The sequence below is a fragment of the Carettochelys insculpta genome, chromosome 30 (assembly GCF_033958435.1).
Source record: "Carettochelys insculpta isolate YL-2023 chromosome 30, ASM3395843v1, whole genome shotgun sequence".
NCBI classification, from domain to species: Eukaryota; Metazoa; Chordata; order Testudines; family Carettochelyidae; genus Carettochelys; species Carettochelys insculpta.
This window is the reverse complement of record NC_134166.1, coordinates 13,584,350-13,608,144: the sequence shown is the minus strand read 5'-3', so window position 1 is coordinate 13,608,144 and position 23,795 is coordinate 13,584,350. Positions and strand designations below refer to the sequence as shown.

Genomic DNA, 23,795 nt, shown 5'->3' with positions numbered 1-23,795 from the left:
GACGTGCCCTATGCCTGCGTTCTCCTTCGGCTCTCGGAGGGCAGTGGGGACTGGTGGTTAGAGCGGGGGTGGGGCGGGGTTTGTCTACATGGGCACAAATCTTCGAAATAGCCATGCTAATGGCCATTTTGAAGATTACAAATGAGGCGCTGAATTGAATATTCAGTGCCTCATTAGCATGAGGACGCTTCCAGCTGCGGCGCTTCGAAAGTTCACTGCTCCGCACGGCTACACGGGAGTCCTTTTCAAAAGGACCCGCACCTTTGGAAATCCCCTTATCCCGCTCACTAATTGGAATAAGGGGATTTTGAAAGGTGCGGGTCCTTTCAAAAAGGACCCTGGTGTAGCTGGTAGCGTCCTAATGCAGCACAGATATTTAATTCAGCCATGCCCATGTCCAGCCTCTGACAACCAGGGCTAGGGACACCGTCTGACCCAGCCTGGCCAATGCTGTTGATGGACTGAACCTCCTGGAATTTCTTGAGCTCCTTGTTGAGCCTTGTCCAAGCCCTGGTTTTCACAAGCTCCTCTGGGGAGGGTTTCACAGGCCGACCATGCATGGTGTGAAAGGGTGAAAACCCGAGTGGGGTACCGGACAGCCCCAGGGGCGGAGCACCCAGGCGGTTGGGGATGGATGAAGATAGCTCTGCCTGAGCATGTGGCTGGGGACAGGCTGGTCACTGGCTGGAGAGTTGGAGGGATCTGAGCTGTGTGGGGCCGGAAGAGTCTGGCAGGATGCGGTGTGGTTTCCGGTGAGAGGCTTTTGTTGCCACTGCCGCAGCACAGCACATGCAGAGCAGGATGCAAAACTGCCTGGTCCTGGGGTAAGTACAGACAGACTGTGTGTGTTCAGCCCTGCCCCTGGTCTAACCACTAGCCTGCACAGCCCTCCCAGAAGGAAGGCTAGAGCCCAGAGGTCCTGGCTCCCAACCCCACACTGCCTCACGCTGACCACTACCCACAACCCCACTCCCACAGTCAAGGCTAGATCCCAGGAGTCCTGTCTCTTAGCACCCCAACCCCCCAGGCTCTAGCCACTAGTCCCCACTTCCCTCCCACAGTCATGGCCAGAATCTGGGAGTCCTGGCTCCCAACTACCCCCCTGCTCTAACCACTAGATCCCACTTCCTTGCTCATTTCCCCACCAGCACCACCTGACGCAGCGCTCTGGAACCCACGGCAAGGAGTGTTTCGTGAATCCCCTGAGCCCAGGCTGCTGGGGTCTCCCACAGCGGCTGAGCAGGAGGATGTGGGTGCGCGGAGCCGGCCAGCTGTGCCCGTCCACAAGGCAATGCCTAGAAATCATCCTCGCGCTGCTCTGCCTGGGTAAGAGAACAAGAGCTGGGCTGGCGGGAACCCCACAGAGACCGGGAGTGAACCCAGGAGTCCTGGCCCCCCCCACCCTTTCCTCTCACCCACTAGATTCACCTCCCCTCCCAGAACTGGGGAGAGAACCCAGGAGTCCAGGCTCCCCCCAGCTCTAACCCACTGTCACCTGCTCTGCGGTTCATGTCAGTCACCCAACAGCTCCTGCAAAGGGATGGTGTTTTCTTCTATTAAGAAGGACTGAGCTCTCCCCACCTGCGCCCGGGGGCGGTTTGGCCCAGCAGCAGGTCGGTGGGCAGGGGGGAGTGAAAAGGAATAAAATAAGCTCAGAACAGGAGATACAGAGATGGGGGAAGGGAGCTGGGGTTACCAGATACCAGCCCCACCCCCAGCTCTAACCACTAGACACACCACTGCCTTCCCAGAGCCAGGGGGAGAACCCAGGCGTTCTGGCCGTACTTTAAGCACAGCTGCTGCTGCCCCAGTTCCTCTTTCGCTGGCAGAGGCTGACGTGGATGGAAGTGGGCGGCTCCCTGGGGTGCGGTTCGGAGTGTGGCCTCCAGGAAGAGCCGGGGGGGGGGTGACCCTGTGCCCCAGTTTCACAGCCGGGTTTCACGCTGGACGCACAAGCGCTGGGTGTTTGTAAGGGGGCAAAAGGGCTTTTGGCAGAGACAGCAAAGGGGCTGCGAGCCTGACCCAGGGCTGGGGAATGAGACAGAGGGGCCGGGGGGGGGCAGAGATTGGCCAGCTTGGGGTGGGGCGGGGGAGATAATGGGGACTTTCCACCACTGGAGGGCCCTGGCCCCCAGCCACACTGTCGGCTCATGTCCCTCCCCAGCCCCAGGTCTCCCACGTGGTCTTGCAGGCCGGCCTTCAGGAGCATGGCACCCTGGGCGAGCTGGTATTTTGGTGCCTCCCACTGACCCCTGGTGTCCCCCCATCCCCCCATCCCCTGTGGGGCCCCTGGTGTCCTCCCATGACCCCATCCCCTGTGGAGTCCCCTGGTGTCCCCCCATTACCCCTGTCCCCCAAGGGCCCTCCACATCCCCCCATCACCCCTTCCCCCACAGGGCCCCTGGAATTCCCCCCCACCACTCCTGGCCCCTACAGCCTCCCCCTGTGTTTAATTTGTACCAAAAGAGGCACCCGAGCTCAGCCCTGGCACAACTGACCCCGTCTGGCCCGCTTGAACCTGGGGCGTGCTGGCCGGGCGCCCTGCTCTGCCAGCAACCTCACCGCCTGCAGCAGCACTGGGGGCCCGGTAGCTGGTGCTTTGCCACTTTGCTTCCATCCACGTGGGGAGTGTGGTGCTGGGGGCTTGGCAGGCGGTGCCCAGCGGGCTTGGCGCTGTCACGCAGGGGAGCCCAGGGCCCTCGAGCTGCATCTGGGCATCATCTCCAATGGGTGCGGGGGCTTTTGCCAGGGGATACGTCAGCACCTGTGAACTCCAGGGCAGCAGTTCCCAACCTGTTCCAGAAGGCAACTCATTTGGCCAATTCAGTGAGACTTTGTTTGTGACCCACGGCAATTCAAACCCGGGGGGAAGCCCTCCCCTGGGGAAAACATTTACAGAATCCCAGGGCTGGAAGGGACCTCAGAAGGTCATCGAGTTCAGCCCCCTGCCCAAAGCAGGATCAACCCCAACTAAATCAACCCAGCCAGGACCTTGTCAAGCCAGGGCTTAAAAACCTCTAGGGATAGAGAATCGACCACCTCTCTAGGCAACACATTCCAGTGCTTCACCACCCTCTTGGGGAAATAGTTTTTTTAATATCCAACCTGCACCTCTACCTCTGTAACTTCAGACCATTGCTCCTTGTTCTGCCATCTGACACCACTGAGAACAGTTTCTCAGCCTCTTCTTTAGAACTCCCCTTCAGGAAGTGGAAGGTTGCTATTAAATCACCCCTCAGTCTTCTCTTCTGCAATCCCTCAGCCTCTCCTCATAGGTCTTGTGCTCCAGCCCCTTAATCATTTTTGTTGCTCTACCCTGAACCTGCTCCAGCAAATTCATATCCTTTTTATACTGGGGGGCCCAAAACTGTACACAATATTCCAGATGTGGCCTCACCGGTGCTGAATAGAGGGGAACAACCACTTCTCTAGATCTGCTCGAAATGCTCCTCCGAATGCACCCCAGTATGCCATTAGCTTTCTTGGCTACAAGGGTGCACTGTTTACTCATCTCCAGCCTTTCATCAACCGTAACCCCTAGCACCAGAGAGGGAGCTGTGCTTAGTTTATGTACAATCAAAACAAAGAAGCAGTCAAGTAGCACTTTAAAGACTAACAAAATAATTTATTAGGTGATGAGCTTTCGTGGGACAGACCCACTAATAAATTATTTTGTTAGTCTTTAAAGTGCTACTTGACTGCTTCTTTGTTTTGATCATAACCCCTGGGTCCCTTTCCATTGTACTGATGCTGAGCCAGTTGGTCCCCAGCCTATAACAATGCTTGGGATATTCTTCTGCCCCAGGTGCAGGACTCTACACTTCTCCTTGCTGAACCGCGCCAGATTTCTTTTGGCCCAGTCCTCCAATTTATCAAGGGAACTCTTATTGAAACAAAAGTCTTCTTTGTGTTTAGGCAGCTAACAAACAGCTTTATTGAATCCAGTAAGGAAACAGATGAGCCAAACTGGACACCAGTAAAACCAGGTCCAGCAAGGCTGCCCGACTCAGCTAACTCTAGTATTTTATACCCTGCCACAAACACGTCCAGCATCAGAGGCAATTAGGCAGAGAAACATAAATCATTTTCAGAGAGAAAACCGTTATCAGCAAGGAGGAACAGGTACCAAGGAGTAGGAGCCTCACATCCAACCAGTTCATTAACGCGTTCCATAGAGCTCACCCCCCTGCCATTCCCAAACAGGTCAGGACAAGTCCAAGCTCTTGTGTACGTGCAGAAATAAGAAACGTGAAACGGCTTCTATATAAGATGGCTTCCACAACTCCCTCCTTTTAGCCTTAAAAAGGCTAACTCAGAAGCCATATTATGGATACATCTCCACTGAAGTGTTCATTTATACCTCTTGTTCTTTTCTTTGTTCATCGAGCCTTAAAATCATGAGCTCCACTTCCCTGTTGGTAAGGGCCTGTTCCGTAATTTTTAGAGCACAGGAAAGACGACATTTGATTGTCAAAAAACAGAAATAAACACAAAAGAATATAGCCAATACTAAGGCTATTCCTTGCAGAATCCAAGTTCTCACATGTCCAACCCGACCTCCCAACCAACCCCAGAGGGTCCAACTTTTCTTGTTCTTTAGGCTAACCACAGCTTTTCCAATTTCTGAGGCATATTCCTCTACTTCCCTGCTGGTGTTTGTAATATGCACACAACATTCCTTTCCCACCATGGCACAAACCCCGCCCCTGGTTGCTAGGACGTAATCAAGGGCCATCCGGTTTTGGAGGACCATTTGCCTAACTTCTTCTAATCCCTTATCAATGGCTCAGAGGACTTTAGTTGTGGTGTTGGCTACTTTCTCAAAAGCTTCCTCCAGCTTCTGGATCTCCTTCATCGCAAAGGCCACACCGAAACCTGAGATCGTGACTCCCCAGTACCGTTCCACTTCCGTTATCTCTTGGTGGTTTTGGACCCTACTACCGGGAAGACAGTCAACTATCCAAATGGCTGGGAAGGCCGCCTCAACATAGCAGGTTCCACTCCAATTTATGGGCAACGTTTTATAGCCCTTCGGCCACATGTGAAATAATGGCCACCCTTAGATGTCAAGGCTTTACTGCATTGGGGTATCATCATCCACTCCAAATAGTACCCGAAGACACCAAAGTTGGAAGGGCCCTTATCTTTTTCCCAGGTGTTATTTATATGCCAACTCCCATTCTGGACAACACTTATCCCGCACCTGATTTTCCCCACCTGGGCTCCTGTCCCGTTGCACGTTCAACAATATTCTTCAACCGAGGTTATGGCTAAACAGACATATCCTAGGCCATTAAACCCTCTATTATACCATGTGTCATTCTGGCCCAGTTCATCAAACCATGTGCCATTCATCTGAGTGTTATCGAGTGGGACTGGAATCATTGGAACACCTCCTTCTGAACGTACAGGGCTGTGAGCACATATTCAACAATCTGTGGTGTTAAATTCTTTGGAAACTTGGTTCATTAAAAGCATAAACGAATTTGAGCCATATAGGCTATAGCTACTAGGTATTAAAAGCAGGATTAAACAGAAGTTCAGCAGGATTTTTTTTGGCCAGCCCCCTTTGGGCTCTTCTTTAGGACTTTGTAGCTTTCTTCACCTATTGCTGGCAGATTTCCTGGGCTGCAGTTAGTACTGTAGTCTTGGTCCCTCAGGTTTGTCTGCTTCTGGGCCTGGATTGCCGGTACTAGGCCTTCGCTGATCCTCGTCTACTTCTGGACCTGGGTTTCAGGTACCAGGTCTGCGGTGCTCCTCTTCAGGACTAACCTCTGTAGGAGCTGGAACTGGTTTGCAGTGGGAGGTGTGGATTCAGGTGGGCTGTCCCTTGCACTTCACAGCGGTATGGGTGGTCAAAAGGACTTGGTAGGGAGCCTTCCACCTTAGTTTCAAGCAGTCTTTCGCTGGTAGATCTCCTGGTTGCAGCTTATGGCCCAGCTCAGTCAGGGCCTCCTGGAAAGCGTCCGTGACCTGTGAGTGATAGGACTGCACACACCTCATAAGTTCCTGGCAATACTTAACTGTGCTTCCTTTGACAAGTGTGGCATCAGCCTGGTCAATCTCCGGGCTGCTCAGCAGTCTCATGGGCCAGCCACACACAATCTCATAGGGACTAAGTCCAGTTTTTCGGTTAGGAGTGGCTGTCCTGCTCATTAGGGCAATCGGGAGGGCATTTACCCAAGTTAAACCAGAGCCCTCACCTATGTTAGAGAGTTTATTCTTTAAAATGCCTTTTCGTCTCTCTACTGATCCCGCACTCTCTGGCTGTCGCGGGCAATTTAGCGCTTGTTGGATAGAGTAGTACTTTGCCAAATTTTGAATAATTTGTCCAGTGAAGTGTGTGCCTCTGTCGCTGGAGGTCACGAGGGGTATTCCCCAGGATGGGATATAATGATTTAAAAGTCTTTTGCCACTGTGATGGCGTCAGCTTTCCTTCATGGATAAGCTTCTACCCATCCCGAGAACAAACAAACAATAACCAGCATGTATTCAAAAGACTGGCATTTGGGCAGTTGAATGTTAAGTCCATTTGTAAATTCAGGAACAGTCCTAAAGGCGGAGGTCTGGGTGCTGGAACTGTCTTTACAGGTTTGCCCACGTTGTGGGCTTGGCAGACAGGGCAAGGCAGACAGTAGTCCTGGGCTACTTGGGAGAATTTGGGAGCAAACCAATTTTGTTTGCACAGCAGCAATCATCCCTCCTTTGCTGACATGAGTCATGCCGTGGTGCACGCAAGTAAGATAAGGGAGAATGACCTTGTGCGCAACCAGGCGGCCGTCCAGGGAGCACCAAAGGTGGTCAGGATGCAAAAGGCATCCATCCAGGCTCCAGGTAGCCTTTTCTGAATTTTGGGCCTGATCTTGGAATAGTGCAGGATCAATAGGAGTTGCAATAGGAGATGGGGAGTAAGCAAAAATAGGAAATAGCGAAGTGGCCCGAGAGGGGAAAGGGCCGCAGCCTTAGCTGCTGAGTCAGCCAAAGCATTTCCGCAAGTAACTTCCTCACAAGGAGACTGATGAGCAGCACATTTAATAACTGCAACAGCACAGGGTAACTGCAAGGCGTTTAATAAGGCAGCAACATACAGACCATTTGTAATTTGCCAGCCCCTCCCCCCCGAGGTGAGAAACCCTCTTTGCTTCCATAATTGGCCATAATGAGAATCGGTAAAAATATTGACCGGTTTGCCTGTGGTGAGGACACAAGCGCGAGAAAGGACAACAAGTTCAGCCACTTGGGCAAAATAGACATTAGGTAGGGGATTACTTTCAATAACTTCATATTAGGCAACACACCGCCTACCCAGCTACTAGCTTTTCCCTGTCGTTCCTTATATACCAGCCAGGTGGTACAAGTGTTGAGGGTGTGGCTGGAAGAACTGTTTTCCTTTGTAAAGAGTTTAGGCTCTACAACACCCTTACTTATGTGAGCAAGTTCATGCGGGAATCAGGTTTTAGCTGTTTTCCAAACCTTCTCCTTTAGTTTGCCTGGCAAAATACATTTGAGGGAGGGTGGAGTTGCCAGGCACCACACTCATTAGTCTAGGCAGCTGCTGAGCAATTTGGTTTGTGGAGCTGATACTGCATTGTTACTAGCACAGACCAGGTAACACATGGCCTCGGCGGAAAAACTGCCAGCTGAAGCTTCAAAGCACTTTGGGCAGAAGCTTATACCAACAGGGTTTACCTCTTCTGCTTGTCTGAGTTTTGCCTCACCTGAAATGTTGTCAGCCCAGGCATATTTATTTATTTATTTGTTTATGTACTAGCAATGTAGACAACTTAGCAATGCTGTTAATAAGATAAGCACAAACAAAATACAAAACCACATGTCATGTTGAGGGGGATTGATGATGTCTTAGGTTGTTCTTCGGTAAATACCAGTTTTTCTGTGTTTCTGAAAGACAAAAGACCACTTTCCTACCCCCCGTTGGGGGTGGCAGATTACATCTTCAAATACTCCATTTACAAATATGCTTAGTTCTTTTTAAACTCTGCAAGCTACTTTGAATTTTTTTTTAACTCTTCAGAGTTAGTGATTTACTCTTTCTCTTTAGTCACACGCTTGCTCCCTTAAAAATGAAAACTTTAGTAGTTTAGATTTCACCAAGAAGTTATCCCCAACATTCTCCAAAAGCTTCCTGGATTGTCTGTGTGCTGCTGTGTTGGTCTCCCAACAAATGCCAGATGATTAAAGTCTCCCATGAGAACCAGGGCCTGTGATTTGGAAGCTTCACTTAGCTGTCTCAAGAAATCCTCATCCACCTCATCTCCCTGATCTGGTGATCTATAGCAGACACCAACTACAACATCACCTCTGTTACTTCCACCTCTAAGCTTAACCCAAAGACATTCAAGTGGATTTTCTCCCTCCTTATACTGGAGCTCTGAGCAATCATACTGCTCCCTCACATAGAGCGCAACTCCTCCTCCTTTTCTCTCCTGCCTGTCCTTCCTGCACAGTTCATAACCTTCCATGACCGTGCGCCAGTTATGTGAATCATCCCACCAAGTCTCCATTACCTGATCACCTCACACTGCTTTGACTGTGCCAGGGTCTCTAATTCTTCCTGTTTGTTCCCCAGGCTTCTGGCATTTGTGTACAAGCACCTTAGAGAAGGGGCTGATTGGCCCCACTTTCTCCTCGTCACCCAGGAAACCTACTTGATTATTCCCTTCTCCTTCCCCACTTACCTCAGGGTTTGTGTCACCTTCCCCCGACGAACCTAGTTGAAAGCCTCCTCACTCGGTTTGCAAGCCTGCCCGCAAAGATGCTCTTTCCTCTCTTCGTGAGGTGGATCCCACCTCTTCCCAGCAGTCCCTGTTCACGAAAGAGAATCCCATGGTCAAAAAAAACCAAATCCTTCCCTGCAACACCACCTACACAACCACTCATTTATCTCTGCGATTCAATGATCTCTACGCGGACCCCTTCCTTCCACAGGGAGGATGGACGAGAACACCACTTGTGCTCCGTATTCCTGATCTTCCTTACCAGGGTTACGTAATCCACCACGATCTCTTCAAAGTTGCTCTTGGCTGTACCATTGGTTCCTACATGGAGAAGTAGGAGCGGGTAATAGACTACAGGTTTAATAACTTTTGGCAGGGACTCGGTAATAGACCGGATTCTAGCTCCCAGCAAGCAGCAAACTTGCCAGGATTCTAGGTCTGGCCGGCAGATGGATGACTCGTCCCCCTTAGGAGGGAGTCCCTGACCACCACCACACATCTCTTCCTCTTGGGGGGGTGGTCATAGAACCCCTCTCCCTAGGACTGTGCATCGCATGCCTTACAAATCAGGGGGACTCCTTCAGATCCAATCCCTGTGAGGTATCAGCCCCAGTTATCTCTACCATAGCGCCTGTGGAGAGAGACTGAAAGCGGTTATTGGAGAGACCTGAACTGGTTTCCTCCTTCTGGAGGTAACAAGCTCCCAGTTTATAAATCTTTATTTACACCCCCCGGGCTTAAACCCCTCAGCCCCAAACGCCCCCACCTACCTCACATGAGTGTCCCCTGCTGCTCCTTCACCAGGCCACCACCTCCGTATGGCCCCCCAGCCCGCCTCCCCACTTCCCTCACCTGCAGCGCAGGCAGTTCCTGGCCCTGCCACACTGAAGTGGGATTCAATTTAATTGGTGTAACAACCAGATCCCTCCTGCCATCCATTAAACCAATTAAATTAAGTTTCGTTTCAGTGTGGCAGGGCGGGGACTGGGAGCTGGAGGAGCGAGCAGCGGTGAGAGCTGCAAATGGCTCCTTAAGGAGCCATGCGCAGCTTGGAGCCACCCAGCTGGCAACCCTTAGAAAAACCTAATTGTGATCCATGTTTGGGTCACACACATCTGCTAGAGCTGGAAGAGACCTGGGGAGGTCATTGAATCCAGTCCCCTGACCTCTTGGCAGGCCTTTTTTAACCTAGATCTCAAAATGGCCTCCCCCAGGACTGAGCTCACAGCCCTGGCTTTAGCAGGCTAAAGCTCAAGCCACTAAGCCACCCCTCCCCCTCCAGACCTGTAGGCTGGGAATCTCTGCTTTAGGGGCTTTTTGGTAGCTCACTTAGAACTTAATTGTGGATTTGAAGCCACAAAGCTCCTTGCCTCAGAAATCTGTGACATGTACAGCCCAGACAGGCAAGACAAACCCACCTGGAGTCCAAACTCGTGATGTAAACCTCTGAACTGGGCTTGTTACACGTGGGCTGGGGACCAAAGAGTTACATGGACAAATCCTGCCTGCTGGTGCATTCTGGTGCGAATGATCCTTGCACGTGATGTTGCCAAGCTGTGGTTTCTGCCGCACCGTTGCTGTTGTCTTGGTCCTAGGAGATGATGAGTGGAGGAGGCCAGATCCTTCCGTGAGCCACCTTCAGCTGGTGGCAAACCCCACTGAGCTCTTCTCCCGGGCTCGAAAGCCCATCTCTCCTTCCCCAGCCGAAGTTGGTCCAAAGATATTCCCTCCCCAACCTTGTCATGCCCTTTGGGGTGTAAAACTCGAGCTCAGCTTCTACCGTCATTAAAAGCCTGCTCAGGTCTCCCCCAGCATATCCCACCGAGGTGACGCCTAGAAGCACCACCGAAAGTTAAACAATTGTTACACAAAGCAAAAACTTTTCATCCTCCCAAGTCTATTTATAGGGCAGCAGCGGGTGGAGAGGGGGAAAGGACAGGACCAATCCCCGCTAGATTTGTTGTAACAAGGAGCACTCGGGTGGCGGGGAGAGCTTTGGGGCAGGGCGGCCACACCCCAAGACTGGGTCCCCCAAGCCATTAGCCACTAAAGTACTGGGGTACTAATGTACCTTGAACCTGTCAAAAGGAGAACTTCTGTCCATCCCTCTGACTAACTAGAATAAATACAAACAGTTCCAGCAGACACTCCAGTTCCCCCCGCCTAGCAGTGCTCCTTACGGGCGCGTCAGCACAGCATGTTATTCTGGAATATTTCGATTATTTTGTAACGACTCAGCCATACTGGCTATGTCTACAATCACATTCCTCTTTCGAAAGAGGAGTGCAAAGGAGGGAAATCGCACATGCAAATGAGGCACTGATTCATTTACATATCTTGTGCTTCATTTGCATAAACTCTTTTTGGAAGAGATTCTTTCGAAAGCAAAAAAAGCGGTGTAGACCTCACCTTCGAAAGAAGCCTTCTTCCTCATTTGTTTCGAGCCTTTACAATGACAAAAGTAACAGAATAACTTTGTGAACTTTACATGGCAAATCCGCTGTTTGGAAATAATTTTGGAAGAGCAGACGGCCTATTTGGAGTTTTGCCAACCTCATGCTACAAAACAACGAGGAGTCCTGTGGCACCTTAGAAACTAACAGAATTTTTGGAGCATCAGTGTTTGTGGGCAAAGACCCACCTCGTCTAACGCTGATGCTCCAAAAATTCTGTTAGTTTCTGAGGCGCCACAGGACTTCTCATTCATTTTGTGTATGCAGACTAGGTGATATTCTACAAGGAATAGCATTTATTCTGAAACAGATATTTCCGAATATGGGCTGTGTAGACAGGGCACAGAGGCACTTTTGAAAGAAACTATTCCGGAATACTTTATTCCAAAATAACTCTGCTGTGTGGACATAGTCTATGGCAATGTCTACACTTGCATTCCTCTTTCAAAAGAGGAATGCAAATGAGGACACTCAAAAATGCAAATGAAGGACTGATTTACATATCGTGCGCTTCATTTGCATAAGTTCTCTTTGGAAGACATTCCTTCGAAAGAAAGAAAGCAGCGTAGACAGGGTCTTTCAAAAATAAACCCCTTCTTCGAAACAAACGAGGAAGAAGGCTTCTTTCGAAGGTGTGGTCTACACTGCTTTTTTTTGCCTTGAAAAGAATCTCTTCTGAAAAGAGTTTATGCAAACAATGCGCAAGATATGTAAATGAATTAGTGCCTCGTTTGCATTTTCACTTTCCCTCATTTGCAGTCTTCTTTGGAAAGAGGAATGTGACTGTAGACATAGCAGCTGTGTCTACACTTGCATTCCTCTTTAGAAGGAGGCATGCAAATGAGGGAAATTGAAAATGCAAATTAGGTTCAAATTTGCATATCAGATGCCTCATTTGCATGCTTTTATTTCGAAATAGCTTCTTTCGAAGGACGAAAACCAGTGTAGATGCTGCTTTTTCGAAAGTAAACCCCATCTTCGAAAGAATCCTTCTTCCCTGTTTTTTATGGAGAAGCTATTTTGAAATAAGAATATGCAAATGAGGTGTTGGACATGCAAATTAGCAACTCATTTGCCTTTTCAATTTACCTCATTTGCATATCTCTCATGAAAGAGGATTGCAAGTGTAGACACGGCCAGCCAGCCTGTACAGCTTAGTGGGTGTGAAAACTAATGTCATCAAGGTAAGGTTCTGACCTCCAAAGGACCCATCATAATCCTAGGTCAATATATACCCTACACCCTCTCCAAAATCAACTGGCTGCCAACCCTTTGGTAGCTGAAATCTTACGCTTTATAGAAAGAAAGAAAGAAAGAAAGTTAAACTGATGCAAGGACTCAAATACCGACACCATCTGCAAAAGTTCTTGCTCCAGGCTGGGACCAGTGATGGAACAAGCTTTCAGCTCAAACCTAGTCTCTTGTCAAGGCCAAATCATTGGCAGGAACTCAATCCATGTCTTAGGACTTGTCTACACTGGGGGGGGTCATTTTTAGAAAAAAAAAATTCTGCCCTCCTCCACCCCGAAGCAGCCACACAGCCAAGCAGGATGATTCGAACGAAGAGGGATTTTTCCCTCAAAACAATTACTCCAGCTCTACAAACGACTTCCGCAGAGCCCCCTTTCCCTTTCCAAGGTCAAAAAGGGAGGCGTGTGACCACAGCGCAGCTATTATGGGCTCTGCTGAAGGCGCCTTTGGCAACACTGTGGCTGTGAATTGCAGCTGTCAGTGAGAACATGCCTTTCACAATGCCTGGTGTGAGTGTGATTTCCGGCAATACTTATTTAGACATTAGACCATCAAAATAAGTAACGTCAAAAAACCCTGCAGTGTAGCAATAGGCTTAGGGTGCCCCTCTTTGCAGTCTGGAGATCAGAGCAAGAAAGGGTAATTAATTAGTTATTAATTAAGGGCAATTAGGTAATGGAGGAGCTGTTTTTATAGCTTCTTCCTTAGGGAGGGAAACCACAACCACAGCAACTGGAGAGAGCAAATCGCCCGTCTCCACACACAGAGCATAACCCTAACCAGCAAACTGTGCGCTCGTCCCAGACACCTCCTGCAGGACTTGTGTAAACCAGTGATTGCCCCCGAGATCGCTACGGTCTTGTTTTGAATCTCAGCTTCTCCCATCGTTGCCAAGGGTCAGAGCTCGGCCCTGAATTTCCCAGAACTGTGACAACTGGAAGTTCCCCAAAAGCTGAAAAATGAGCAATTGGTCTTATGCAACGATAGCAAAAGGCTGTTAGAAGTCGCTTGAAGCCTGAGATGGAGCAGAGTCAGAGCCAGCCCCAAACAGGGTCCCCTCCCCACTGGATGGCCTAAAGCTGCAGGTTGCCAGTCACACCTTCTCCTCGGGCTACCTGCAGGGACCCAGCGACTTCCTGGGGCTGGATGAGGTTTGCAGTTGGAGATGGGAGGAAGGAAAATGTGTATGTTGTTTTTCTGGGGGTTTTTTTGGTTTGTTTTTTGGGGTTTTGGGTGGGGGCTGTGGGGAAAAAAACCCTTTTTTCTGGCAGAAAAGGAAAAAAACAACCTGGTGTCCACACTGCAAAGTTCATTGTTCTGGACTAACTGGGCATTGAACAGGAAATAGTGACTCCACCAAAACAAATGACCTTCCCCAACCCCACTTCTCAGTTTCGAAATGGGCTTGGTGCACAGCGAGCAGAGGGAGTTACGACATCGTTGGCCTCCAAAGCCGCCCGTCTTTGCTTTGGTTTCCAAACTGGGCTCTCTCATGCAAACGCTCCATTCAGAAATCGCTTATTTTGGTGTTGGGATGAGTTATTTCTGAAAACTCTGAAGAACTATGTCTCCAGGGCATGGCAGATACACACACACATCTCATAGAGCTGGAAGAGACCTTGGGAGGTCAGAGTCCGGTCCCCTGCCCGGACCAACCATCATAACCCATTTTTTTTTTCCTTTTAAAGGAGCAGCCCTGTTTGCTCACATCCCTAAAGGGCCCCTTAGGGATTGAACTCACAACCTTGGGTTTGGCAGGCCAATGCTCAGACCGTGCTGGGACAGGGCAGGATGGGCAGCACATACCCCTGTTTGCATGGGGAAGCTGGGGGGGTGGGGCGTGCCGCTCTCCCACTCTTACCTCCTCTGCACCTGCAGCCTCTTGGAACCAGGCGCAGGCAGCTTCTCGGCCAGGGGGCAGGGAGCGAGGGCCCCCACCCGCTGATGAGGGGTACAGTTCAAAGGTCCCCCAACAGCTTGAGTCTACTCCCTGGCAGGAGGCAGCTTCCCCACAACCCTCAGCCGTTTGTGCCCAGCGGTGCCAGGCATAGGTTGGATGGGGCTCCACCAAGCAGGGGAGCCTTGTCCAGCAAATCCCCACCTCTCACCTCAGGGCAGAGAGCAGGGGAGCCCACAGGAGTTACATCAGCTGCAGCTGGCCGGCTGCCTGCCCCTTTCAGCCCAGCTGGCTCTGGGTCCCAGGCAGAGGGTGGGTATCAAATGCCATGATCACCCTGGCCAGAGGCTGAGGAGGGATTCAACAATTAGGATCCTAACTGAAACCTCCCGACATGGCTGGATCCTCCAAGATCCGGAAAGCTGTGAGCCTCATGTGGTGGCACCTCCTCCTGGCCCTGTTGAAAGGTAATTCTCTACCACCCCTGTTCCCCAGATGCCCCATTCCCGAGGTGGCTGCACCTCAACCCCAGGGGAGACATTTCTGTACAGTGTTATGTGTGGCTGTTCCCCAGCTGCTCCACCCCAGAGGTGACTGCATCTCACCCCCCAAGTCAAGCCATACCTGTGCAGTGGTATGTGTGGCTGTTACCCAGCTACCCTGTCCCAGAGGTGGGTGCTTCTTGGCCCCAGGTGAGCTGTCCCATGCAGCATTAAGTGTGGTTGTTCCCCTGCTGCTCCATTCAGAGACAGCTGCATGTCAGTCCCAGGCAAGCCATACCTGTGCAGTGTTATGTGTGGCTGTTTCCCAGCTGCTGCACTTTCAGAGGTCGCTGCATTTCAATGCTGTTTTCTGGCTTTCCAGCTTTGTGTTACAGCCAAGTCTCTGGATCCTGGCAGTCCTCACTTCCCAAGACCATCCGGGCTCTGAAGGGCTCCTGCGTGGTCATCCCCTGCTCATTCACCTACCCCGGCTCTCGCGAGTCCCTGGGCGGGCCGTTCAGTGTGGCCTGGTACCAGTACCGAAGCCGGGGCTACCCGGAGATCTATAACAGCAAAGGCACAGCCAGCGTCCTGCCTGAGTACCAGAGCCGGACGCAGCTGCTGGGGGATCTGGAGCTGGGGAACTGCACTCTGAGTATCAGCCCCGTGCGAAGCGAAGACGCCATGAGCTACTATGTGTGGATCAACCCCGACTCTGTCCAGCATCGCTTCTACGACGTCACAGTCCAGGTGGAGGTGGCAGGTGAGTGGGACCCCCCCACCCCCACTCAGGGCAGCACAGAGATGCAGCCACAGAAGGGCTGCACCTCAGCACTGCATAGGGATCCCGACAGAAACAGCAGCCCCAGCCCAGAGGTGGTTGCAACACTGCACTGGGAGAGGGGTCCCAGTATAAACAGCCCCCGTGTCTCATGGCTGCGTGTCAGCATTGGGTGAGGGGGTCCCTGGATAACTAGCCCTGTGCCCCGCCCCAGAGGTGGCTGCATCTCACCACCAGGCGAGGGGCCTCTGGATAACCAGCCCTGTGCCCTGCCCTAGAGGTGGCTGCATCTGGGTACGTGGCTTGCTGCAGCCCATTACACCCCCCCATCCGTCTCCCCCAGACACGCCAGAGCCACTGATGCTGAGCGACCCCGGGGCGCTGGTCGAGGGTGACCGAACCACCATCACTTGCTCCATCCGCCACACCTGCCCCTCGGCCCCTCCCAGCCTGGGCTGGAGCGTCAGGGAGGGCAAAGCAGTGACCAGACATGAGCGGCTGGCTGGGGGCAGCTGGCGGGTGGAGTCTGTGCTGAGCTACACCCCCTCGTACAAGGACCATGGCCGGTACCTGCAATGCACGGCCACCTTCCCCAGCCAGCAGCAGGCTCACAACCGGCTGCAGCTGGAGGTCAAGTGTGAGTGTGGGGGGCTCTGTGCTGCAGGGGCGCAGGGCTGTGCTGTGGGGGGGGACACTTGGGGGTGCTGTGCTGCAGGGTGTGGGCACTAGGGGGCGCTGGGCTGCAGGGGGGGACACTGGGGGCGCTGGGCTGCAGGGTGGGGTGTGGGCACTAGGGGGGGTGCTGTGCTGCAGGGCAGGGTGTGGGCACTGGGGGGCGCTGGGCTGCAGGGCAGGGTGTGGGCACTGGGGGGCACTGGGCTGCAGGGCGGGGTGTGGGCACTGGGGGGGGGACGCTGTGCTGCAGGGTGTGGGCACTAAGGGGGCGCTGGGCTGCAGGGCAGGGTGTGGGCACTAGGGGGCACTGTGCTGCAGGGTGGGTTGTGGGCACTAGGGGGGCGCTGTGCTGCAAGGTGGGTTGTGGGCACTAGGGGGCGCTGTGCTGCAGGGCAGGGTGTGGGCACTAGGGGGCGCTGTGCTCCTGGAGCGCGGGGGGTGGGGGTGGTCTCTCCCCAGCAGTGGGTTCTGGCCCCAGGCCGGGAGAGGCACCTGGCAGGGCAATGGGAAGCTCCAGTGGGGGCCAGAGGGGCTCTGGGGGGCCAGGACGGCTGCGGGGGTTGGGCTCCCCTCTTGCCTCCCCATAACATGCTCCCCCCCCCAGATCGCCCGCGGGGCACGGCCGTGGCCGTGGTGGGGCCGACCTGGCTGAAGGAAGGCGACAGTGTCACCCTGCGGTGCAGCAGCCAGAGCCACCCGCCGGCCAGCAGCTACCGCTGGTTCCAGGGGCCGCGCCGGGTCCCGCTGCGTGGGCTGGGCCAGGGCCCCGAGGTGACAGTACCGGCCGTGGGGCGCCGCTCGGGGCCCTACCGCTGCGCCGCCGAGAACGAGATCGGCCTGGGGGAGGACTCACCTGCCGCACAGCTCGACGTGGAGTGTGAGGGGCGCGGGACACGGGGCTGGCCTCTGGGGAACCCGGGCTGGGCCTGGCGCAGGGGTGGGGGATGGGGCATCTCCCCTCTGCAGGGGACCAGCTCCCATCCCACCCCAGAGCGGGCACTGGGTGTGGGGCATTGGCCAGGGAACGGTGAAGGGGTTGGGCCCTTCCAGGGGTGCTCGCCCTGAGCTGCCCCAGGGTGGGGGTTGGGTCACAGGTGGGGCGCAGGGCACGTCCACCTTCCCCAGCCAGCAGCAGGCCCACAATGGGCTGTACCTGGAGGTCAAGTGTGAGTGTGGGGTGCTAGGGGGCGCTGTGCTGCAGGACAGGGTGGGGGCACTAGGGGGTGCTGTGCTGCAGGGGCACTGGCTGTGGGACGTTGGCCAGGGAATGGTGAAGGGGCCTTTCCCCTCCCGGGGTGCTCGCACTGAGCTGCCCCACGGTGGGGCACTGGCTGGGGAGAATGGGGCACATGGCGCTTGGCCCCCATGGAGGCTGCTGGCCCCAATCCGCCCCTGGGTGGGGCACTGGCTGCTCAGGGGTGGCTGGGGGATCTGGGCTTCCTGCCTCACGCCCCCCCCGGTCCCATTGCAGATGCGCCGGAGCTGCTGCCGCTGGGGAACTGCACCGTGCGGGGCAGCGGCCCTGGGGCAGTGACCACGTGTTACTGCGCGGCCGAGGGGAACCCCCGGCCCCACCTTGAGTGGCGCCTGCCCAACCGCACCCTCCCCGGAGACTTCGAGGGCCCCGAGCTGCACGCGACCTCAGGGGCGCAGGGCCTGGCCGTGAGCACAGAGCTGCGGGGCCCAGCCGGGGCCCTGGCCAACGTGTCCTGCGCTGCCACCAATGCCCATGGGCAGAGCCAGGCTGTGCTGCCCTTCGTGCTCGCAGGTACTGAGGCCTGTGGCCTGGGCATGGAGCCATCTGGTACCATAACTGCTCCTGCATATGCATGTCCTGGGGACATCCCCTGCAGTCTGTGTGGTGGGTGCTCTACGGGCTGGCCCAGCTCCAAGGTCTGCTCCTGGCCTTCAGGGCAGCCCCCGCAGGCTGTCTGGGTAGGGAGCCAGGCTCGTGGGCTGTCCCCCTCCACCTGCTCCTGCAGTGCACAGCCACCTTCCCCAGCCAGCAGCAGACCCACAATGAGGTGTAGCTGGAGGTCAAGTGTGAGTGCGGGGTGCTAGGGGGCGCTGTGCTGCAGGGCAGGCTGGGGTCACTGGGGGGTGCTGCGCTGCCGGGTGTGGGCACTAGGGGGCACTGTGCTGCAGGGCAGGCTGGGGGCACTAGGGGGCACTGTGCTGCAGGGTGGGGGCACTAGGATGTGGAGTGCTGCAGGGGCACTGACTGTGGGGTGTTGGCCAGGGAACGGTGAAGGGGCCAATCCCTTCTAGGGGTGCCCACCCCGAGCTGCCCCAGGTGGGGGCTGGGTCACGGGGGGGGTGCACAGGGCACAGGGCTTGTCCCTCTGGGAGGTGTCAGCCCCAGTCAGGCACCAGGGTGGGGTGTGGGCTCAGGGAACGGGGCTCAGGGCCTTTCCCTTCCAGGGGCGCTCGCCCTGAGCTGCCCCACGGTGGGGCACTGGCTGGAGAGAATGGGGCACACGGCGCCTGGCCCCCATGGAGGTTGCTGGCCCCAATCCGCCCCCGGGTGGGGCACTGGCTGCTCAGGGGTGACTGGGGCATCTGGGCTCCCTGCCTCACGCCCCCCCCCCCGTCCCATTGCAGATGCACCGGAGCTGCTGCCGCTGGGAAACTGCACCGTGCAGGGCAGCGGCCCTGGGGCAGTGACCACGTGTTACTGCGCGGCCAAGGGGAACCCCCGGCCCCGTCTCGAGTGGCGCCTGCCCAACCGCACCCTCCCTGGGGACTTCGAGGGCCCCGAGCTGCAGGCGACCTCGTGGGCGCAGGGCCCGGCCGTGAGCACGGAGCTGTGGGGCCCAGCTGGGGCCCTGGCCAACGTGTCCTGTGTCGCCACCAACACCCACGGGCAGAGCCAGGCCGTGCTGCCCATTGTGCCCACAGGTACCTGGGACCCACAGGGGTCTGGAATGGGGAACCCTGCTACTGTAACTGCTCACTTACACACTTCATCCCAGGTGCATGCTAGGTACTCATGTAGTTGGGATAGTGGGTGGCAGCAGGGGGATGGAGCCTGGCATGGGGTGCCCTGCTACTGTAATTACTCACATACGCACCCTAGGCTGGTATTACCAGAATTACTTTTCTGCGCACGTTGGACCTAATAGAAATGTCATTAATATAGCTTGAACGTGGCTATCAGATTACCATATATTCACACACATAAATATAAGCCACACTCTAATTTACCCCAAGGGTAGGATAACTAGCAACCGCACAGTAGCTGGTGCACCCTTGCCATCTTTGCTGATCGGTACACACCATGAGCCCAGGCCGCCTGCCTCCTGTAGCAGAGGGGAAGGGAGAATTGCACCTGCTTGCCGATGCATAGACATACTGTTACTGAAATTACCTATGTATGGATGCTGCCCCCCACCACCCACGCATGACACTATTAATCCCACTGCTGATACCAGCTGTGTCCATCTGTCTCCTCAGGACATCATAATTTGTGGCTCGTGATCTCCACTGCTGCCATTGGTGGCATTGTGCTGCTGTTGGTGCTGGCCATCGTGGTCTACAAGGTAGCCAGAGCCAGGTGAGGGCACTGAGCCTTGGGGTTTGGAGGTCTGGTGGCTTGGCTACAATGGAGCCGCACAGGCAGCAGGCCCCGCTCGGCACCAGGGAGTGCAGCAGGCTCAGGACAGGAAGAGGCAGTGACCAGAGGTGGAGGTGATTGTAAGCTGGTGCTCCCCAGTGCATGGCTCCGACGAGATGCAGGCAGCTGGCCAGGGCACTGGTCTGCAGCAGGAGGCAGTGAAGTGCCCATGGGGCTCCCAGAGATCTCCTTCAGTGTGACCCCCTGCTTGGTCCAGGACACCCCCAGCCCAGTACCCAGGATGCCATTTGCAGAGGGCAGTTAAGGTTGAAGCTCTCCCCTCCCAGCTGCTTGTTGTTCCTCTTCCCAGCACTGTCAGGGAGCGAGGGAAAAGTGCACGGTTTGTTCCATTCCTCGCCCTCTGGCGGGGGAGCACAGGGCAGACAAGCTGTGCACTTTCCACTCTACCTGACAGTGATGATGGGGAGCAGCAAGCAATGCCCCAGTCAAAATCTCAAGGAGGGGAACTTCAGCCCTTCTTCCCTCCCTGCACCTGCCCCAGACACTGCAGTCCTATAACCTGAGCCCCTCCCGACCCTCAGCCCTGACACCTGCCCCTCCCCACAGCCCCACCCCGGCCCTGAGCCCCCTCAGACCCGACACTCCCCAACCCCTTGTCTTGAGTCCCCTGGGCCCACGCTTCAGTTTCTTACAGGAATTGTTATATTGCAGCCCCCCACCACCCCCATGAACATTCCTATTCCTGAGGGCCCTGGGGGTGGGTTCCACTACACCAGTAGCTGTAAGAAAGGTGCTTCACCCCTGAGTGGGGGGGCGGGCGGAGAGTCTCAGAGAACTGGCCAAGGAGGATTGAGGTGGGTGGATTAATTAGGACATCGACAGACACTTGTGAAAAGCAGGCAACTAAGAGGAGATGGGTCATAACCTGGCTGATCTCCTGCAGTTTGAGACTCCTCTAAGAAATAAAATAATCTGTGGAACTCCCAGCCACTGGCTACTAGCAGGGTTAACCTGTGGGACTTCCTGCCACTGGCAGTGTTGGGCTCTTACTGCAGGACTCACTGCCATGGGGTATTGGTGGTTTAACCTGTGGGACTCCCTGGCACTGGAAATTATCAGAGTTAACCCACAGGATGCTCTGTCACTAAATGGCAGAAGTGTTAACCCATGGGACTGCCTGCTGCAGGGGCTCAGTTGTGTTGACTTCTGGGATCAGCTGCTGCTGGGGGAGGGGAGCTCATTGGCAGCTCCAGGGCTGGGGGAACTGAACTAAAGCCGTTCCCTCCTGCAGGAAAAACAAAGTGGAGGGTCCCTCGATCTACAGCAGGGAAGACAGCGGGGAGCAGAGGCTGTCGCTACAGGCGGGGAAGCCCAGCAAGGCGAAGAAAGAGAAGCATTGCAACCTGTACAATCAGACAGAGGTGGGGAACGCCCTCTGGGGCTAAGCCAGGAGGGACCTTGTCTTTCCCTGGATGGGTTGGAGCTCTCCCCTGGCAGGCAGGCCTGCCCGAGCACCCAGCCCAGCATTACTCCCAGAGAGTTAATTGCATTCACCCACCAAAAAGGCATGCTGTTACCATAGATACATTAGTCTTCCTTTCCTACCCCTGGCTGCCTCTTGGCACCAGACGAGCCATCCCTGTGTGGTGTTGTGTGTGGCTGTTTCCCACCTGCCCCGCCCTAGAGGTGGCTGCATCTCAGTGGCCTGTATGTGAATCGTCCTTTGCCTCCTCAGGAGCTGGAAGCAGACAACTGCAAAGACATGGAGCGAGTGCAAGACTATGAGAATGTAGCAGCAAGAGGAGACAGAGTTTATGGGAACATTGGCAATTGGCAGCCACATTTGCTGGCTGACCAGATCTACTCCAATGTCGAACCCTAGAGGGGGAGCAGAAGGGCGACCATGCTTCTCAATAGCTCTTCTATTTAAATGAGTGCTTGTGTAGCTAGGGGTCATAACAGCTAGAGCCTTGGAGCGAGCGCTAGGGTGGCTGGTGGCAACATGAGCTACGTCTACATGTGAAGCCGACATCGAAGTAGCTTATTTCGATGTAGTGACATTGAAATAGGCTATTTCGATGAGTAACGTCTACACGTCCTCCAGGGCTGGCAACGTCGACGTTCAACATCGACGTTGCGCAGCACCACATCGAAATAGGCGCTGCGAGGGAACGTCTACACGCCAAAGTAGCACACATCGAAATAAGGGTGCCAGGCACAGCTGCAGACAGGGTCACAGGGTGGACTCAACAGCAAGCCGCTCCCTTAAAGGGCCCCTCCCAGACACAGTTGCACTAAACAACACAAGATCCACAGAGCCGACAACTGGTTGCAGACCCTGTGCATGCAGCATGGATCCCCAGCTGCAGCAGCAGCAGCCAGAAGCCCTGGGCTAAGGGCTGCTGCACACGGTGACCATAGAGCCCCGCAGGGGCTGGAGAGAGCGTCTCTCAACCCCTCAGCTGATGGCCACCATGGCGGACCCCACTATTTCGATGTTGCGGGACGCGGATCGTCTACATGGGCCCTAATTCGATGTTCAACTTCGAAGTAGGGCGCTATTCCCATCCCCTCACGGGGTTAGCGGCTTCGACGTCTCGCCGCCTAACGTCGATGTTAACGTCGAAATAGCGCCCAACACGTGTAGCCGTGACGGACGCTATTTCGAAGTTAGTGCCGCTACTTCGAAGTAGCGTGCACGTGTAGACACGGCTATGGTGAGGGAAGTGTGATACACCTGGATCTGACCCATGTCAGGGACTGAGGTGAGAAGTAGAGTCACTGGCACCAACATGGCACTAGAGGTGTGCTACCAACAGGGTAATTGGTGTCAACAGTGGGATAATGGGGAGACTAACCAGGTGGCCCATATCTACCCCTGGCCATCTGCCCCGCCAGGGAAGGTTTAGTCACCGCATCTACCTGCAAAAGGCCCCACACACCTGCCAGCCTCAGGCCATGTGCTGGCTTCCCTGCATATGCTAATATCTGATCACCATGCCCCCTCTGCCCAGAGATACCCATTTGGGTTTGGTAGCCACTGATGACAATATGAAGGAAATGTCCATGTCCCATTAATACTTTAGCCAGGGGCTGGGCTGTATGAAATGCACTTAGGACCCTGGACAGCTAAGAAGAAAAAAAATCTACCTCCTCTTCTTTCCTAAGGGTTCAAAAATCACCCTAAAATCCTGGAGAGGGAAAATCTCAGGCCCTGAAAGGTTCAAAGGCCCTTTCTGAGCAGGGTGAAGGGCAGTGCGTTACTTGTGAAGGACCCAATCACACCAGCCATCAACTGCAATTTTGCTGCTGGGTTTTACCATTGTTAACATTTGGTACTCAGTGCCACTGGATATTAATAAGATTAACCCTGCAAGCCACTGCTGAAGAGCTCAGAAATTACAATATTTCACCCCACTATTCCTTCCCAAACTGTTAGATCCACCTATGCTGTGTTGCGCAAAACCAGTGGTGCAATTTAATGTAAGATTTCCAAAATAGACCTTTTTTGTACTTTTCTTGTGTTCACTGTGGTTTGCTTCTATTATAATGCCAAGGATAACCCGCAGGACTGCCTGCCACTGGCGAAAAAGTTTGAAAAAGTAAGTAAGAATTAAAATAAACATGAAAAGCTAACGAAATAGGAGGAGGTTATGAAAGCAAAGAAAGCTGGTTGGTTAAGAGTTTGGAAAAAGTAATACAAAATGAAGCAAAGGGTATGAAAGAGGAGATTAAGGAAGTGGAGGCAGCTTGTTAGTTCAGGGTTTTGGGGGAAAGGCGAAAAGTGAACTAAACAAATTAAATGAAGGAGGAGAATAAAAAGGGAAGTTTGTGCAGGAAAAATAGGGTGACAGCAAGATTAGCTAGAGCGGGAGTCCGCAACCTTTGTCACGAGTGTCAAGAACCAATTTTCATTGGTGCATGGGATGGGAGCTCAGCTCCTCCCC

General features: G+C 54.1%; 1 protein-coding gene across 2 annotated transcripts; it reads left to right on the top strand.

Moving 5' to 3' along the window:
* Nucleotides 1-339: 339 nt before the first annotated feature.
* Nucleotides 340-23,471, top strand: LOC142003638 (myelin-associated glycoprotein-like). 2 transcript variants are annotated; one of them, XM_074980751.1, is made up of 10 exons: nt 340-824; nt 1,149-1,326; nt 15,201-15,581; nt 15,943-16,236; nt 16,879-17,151; nt 17,746-18,042; nt 18,876-19,172; nt 19,728-19,827; nt 21,140-21,269; nt 21,584-23,471. In XM_074980751.1, the coding sequence occupies exons 1-10, from the start codon at nt 657-659 to the stop codon at nt 21,728-21,730; spliced, it is 2,265 nt and encodes a 754-aa protein (XP_074836852.1). In that variant the 5' UTR covers nt 340-656; the 3' UTR covers nt 21,731-23,471. The 2 variants fall into 2 exon arrangements, with proteins under 2 accessions (XP_074836852.1, XP_074836853.1); XM_074980752.1 differs by lacking the exons at nt 340-824; nt 1,149-1,326 and adding an exon at nt 14,284-14,803.
* Nucleotides 23,472-23,795: the final 324 nt, after the last annotated feature.

Coding starts and splice junctions, on each gene's coding strand:
- LOC142003638 (XM_074980751.1), top strand. CDS start 657: ATGTGGCTGGGGACAGGCTGGTCACTGGCTGGAGAGTTGGAGGGATCT. Junction 1,327..15,200: donor CCTCGCGCTGCTCTGCCTGG/GTAAGAGAACAA, acceptor CTGGCTTTCCAG/CTTTGTGTTACAGCCAAGTC. Junction 18,043..18,875: donor GCTGCCCTTCGTGCTCGCAG/GTACTGAGGCCT, acceptor GTCCCATTGCAG/ATGCACCGGAGCTGCTGCCG.